Source organism: Egretta garzetta, unplaced genomic scaffold (genome assembly GCF_000687185.1).
Source record: "Egretta garzetta isolate BGI_Z169 unplaced genomic scaffold, ASM68718v1 scaffold264, whole genome shotgun sequence".
Lineage (NCBI taxonomy): Eukaryota > Metazoa > Chordata > Aves > Pelecaniformes > Ardeidae > Egretta > Egretta garzetta.
The window spans coordinates 1,253,943-1,257,846 of NW_009259685.1; the positions used below are offsets into that span (position 1 = coordinate 1,253,943).

At 33.7% G+C, this 3,904-nt stretch overlaps 1 protein-coding gene across 1 annotated transcript in view; it reads right to left on the reverse strand.

Annotated features, from left to right (window-relative positions):
* Positions 1-2,048: 2,048 nt before the first annotated feature.
* The window catches only part of VSTM2A (V-set and transmembrane domain containing 2A), a 24,075-nt gene continuing 22,219 nt past the window's right edge, over positions 2,049-3,904 (reverse strand). The window contains exon 4 of the mRNA XM_035894138.1: positions 2,049-2,125. Within this exon, the coding sequence (XP_035750031.1) occupies positions 2,049-2,125 (77 nt within the window). The remainder of the gene's footprint in view (positions 2,126-3,904) is intronic.

Here is a 3,904-nt window from a genome sequence, read left to right on the forward strand (position 1 = left end):
AAGGGAAATAAGATTTGCACAAAAAGGTTATCCTCTTCCAAAGCATTAGTGTTTTACCCTTTGATTCCATGCTACTATTTGTTCTTTCTCCTTCGAAATTAATGAGGGAAGACTTCAGACTTATAGGCATTTTGAAATAAAATGTTAAGCCTGCAGGCTATGAACTGGTGAGATATTAAACTTTTTTACTTCCTTCTACATTACTTACAAAATGAGGAGAAATCACACAGCTGACCACACTGCAGCTTCTTAATGCTGCTGTAAATAGATCATAATAAGCATGTGGTACACGTGATTGTCTGTGCTGATAAATGAAAGGGTGTGGATTGTTCAGCATCAGTGGAAGGAGGGGAACAAAAAAAAAAACCAAATAACCTTCCTGATTGCAGCTGCAAATGGTAGCAATTTTTCCTTCCTGCATTAATGAATGTAATTCATGTAATGCATATTACTTTGTTCAACAGCAAAATTCTCACGTTCAGTTCACAGACATAAAATATTTTAGTTAAGAATATCAATGAGTAATGACAATCCACTTCCAGAAAAAGCAAAGAAGGACACTTCTTTGGCCATGTAGAATGAGCTGTGATGCAAATACTGTTTATCAGTGCAATAAATACACTTTCCTAAAACTCTTTACCAAAAGAATATCTTTAAAGACATGTTCTGTTTTATTTGTTTGTTTTCCCCTTCTAACCCTCCTTTACATGCAATATTTGACCGAGAACCTGCATTTTACAGTCTCTAGTGATCATATCACTTCATCCTCTATAAACATCACAAATTAAAAAAGCTTTCAGCAACTGAACTCCAACACAACATACACAAAACTAAAATAATTCATTGTCTAGAGACCATAACAAATTTTAATGTGCATTTACAGAGTAAACAGAGGGCTGAAAGGGGTCAAACCAGTGGAAGTGAAGGTATGTATTACAAAATCCACACCGTACTGAATTACAAACTAAAAAAGTGATGTTTTGTTAAAAAAGGAAAGAAAGATGTCTGTTGGTGGCACGACATATAGATAATATTAAAAACTGCTTGCATGAGGACCAAAGTATATCTACTCTGAAGTTATATCACACAGACTGTAAGCAATTTACAGAATTTAAGTTAGTTTTGCATATACAGGAGTTGCAAAATTAGAGAAAACACACTGAAATATAGAACACACACACAAAAAAAAAGATGTATATATATATATATATAAACCTCCACGCAGTCATCAGGGGTTGGCCTAAGTCAGTAATTGCCACCATTGAGCAAGAAACAAACAAAAAAAGACAGGAAAAAAACCCACAGGGCAAAAATAATAATAATAATAATAATAATAATAATAATAATAATAATAATAAACCCCCAAACAACTAAAACCAAAAATATCCTCATTTGTTTTCCAGAAACAACATCCTCTAGTCTGCTTAGCTGCTTTGTAGAACTGATTTTCTCCTTCCTCTTCCTCATGCAAAAAAAAAAAAAAAAAAAAAAAAGTCTTTTTGACAAAGTTTGTGGGATGTTTATTGGGGTTGATGTTAAATCACTATGTCTTGTTTCATTATTTAGCCTCTGTTGCTTCCAGGCTGGAATGGTTCTTTCAGCGTAGGAAACCAAATGACATCCATGGTTAATTCTGTAATACTGATGACTCGCAGGCCAACCCCTGAGAAGTCAAGGATGAGGCTTCTCCTTGCCGAAAGAAAAGGAAACTAGGTCTTGCTGTTACAAAACGTTTGATTACATCACAACAGTTCTCTTCAAATAAAAGATCAGTGATACGCCAAAGAAAATATGTCAAGAAAACATGTGGTATCCTCTTCTTTTTATAATATCTATCTATCTATTTATTTATTTATTTATTTATTTAGTATTTTTGTTTGTACTTCCTGAAGAAGGTGCTCCTTGTGTAGAGATTTAGAGTACATTGGGTGCAGAGTGGTGGTTGGAGGTTAGGGTCAACTTTGCTGTCCGCTCCGTGGATTTTACAGGCGATTTGCTCTTTGCTTTAAGAAGAGAAAGTGATATTGGAAAAAGTCAGCACTTTTAGATTAAAGCAAAGCACCCTTCACAAAGCCACAAACAAGAAGCAGGACAGAAAGTCCATGGCTTGTAGCTATCCTCGCACCTGCGGAAGAAGTTATAAGATATTCGCTCATCTTGCAGATTTCCAATGCTCCTTATAAGGCTGTTTTAAACACATACATTTATATATTTAATTAGCTCGCCAGGTTTGCTCTGGTGCCCATGAATGTCTTGGCATGCACTGCAAATAACAACACATACAAAGTATTTCAGTCCCAGGGAGGTTTTTTTTTTTGTTGTTTTGCTTTGCTTTTGTTTCTTGTCTGTCTTTTTAAACAACATTATCCAGTGAAACCATATACCAAGAGGAACAAACCCAAACACCTTCCACCTCAGAGGGATATTTACAAAATAATTTCCAGCATCACATCATTGAATGCTAACAAAAAAGTCATCTAGTGGCTAAAGAGTGTTTTGTAAAACAGAGGAGATACTGGCAAATGGCTGTGCTATTTACAAGGGGGAAACAAAATGCTAAAAGGTTTGGAGTTTTTATTTTTGAGAAATTATATTTTCCCAGATTTTTTTTTCTTTTTAAAAAGCTATGAAAACAATAGTACATATCATTATATCTAAAAACATGACTTTATCTTTTAAGTACGTTATCAGAATAAAAACATTCAGAACTAGGCTAACTAAACCAAAATGTTCACACACTAAGGACATGAGTACTTAGGTGTCTTACATACCGAGTCTCAGTGCTTGATAACTCTATATCATAAAGAATTACATTCAGAATTTTAAATTTATTACTTGAGGTGAAAATCTTAAATTTGATTTGGTTACTACATAAATAAAAATTCCAATTATAACAGGTTAATGCATGATTAATAGATTTTATAGCTGTGTTGTATACTTGAAAATTATGAATATTATTGATGGCTACAGGCATCAATTCTACAATAAAGCAATGATCATGTTATAAGCAGTCCATAATAATCCTGGACTTTAAATAACTGTTTATTTTCTAAAAAGAAAATAAATATAAAATATGTATAAGCTATTTTTGTAAATAATTTAATATTAAACTGAATGCTGGATTCCATTGCAGCACGAAATAGCACATTTATGTTCTCATCAAGAATATATACACAATGAAAGCAAAAAGAACTCAAAGCAAAGAGCAATTTTTAAAGTTTTCAGGCATTTATCAGTAAAACATTTCACTTCATGTGCTAACTGTGTTTATGAGTGTAGCAATAAGTATTTCTGCTCCTGTCTTTAGTAAATTTCTCCCTTCAAAAACGGGGATTAAACTAAATCCCAGACCTCTGAACACTGCTTCCTTTTGTAAATATATAGTGTGAGATGTTGCATACATAGTAGATGCCATAAAAGACTTTTAGTCCTCTGTCACATACACAAGAGCTTCTAAGTAACAGTGATATTTCAATTATCCATGTGTGAACAGAATTTTGAAATTAGTATTAACTTTTTAGTGGAAACATGTCTGAGATATTAATAAGATTTTCAAAGCAGTTCAAGGAAACTCTGAGTTTCATTCCTACTGAACATAGACAGGACTGGGAAGCCTACTTTTCTCTTGCCCATTTGATAACGCTAGCCTACCTGTACCACACCGCAGTAGTTTGCTGCGGTCCTCAAAACACTTGTTCTATTTTATGAACAAGCAAACACACAAGCAAGTTTGCTGCAACTTTTTCCTGTGGGTTGCTCTCATCCAGGTAGCATTTGCAAGCTTGTGCCCAAAGGTCAAGTTCAATTTCTGGTTTTGGTGTTATTGCATGATGGCTTTCTTCTCTCTTTTATATAAGGTGTAAAATCTGTCATTTGAAAGATTTTTATAAAGTTTTTTCTTTCC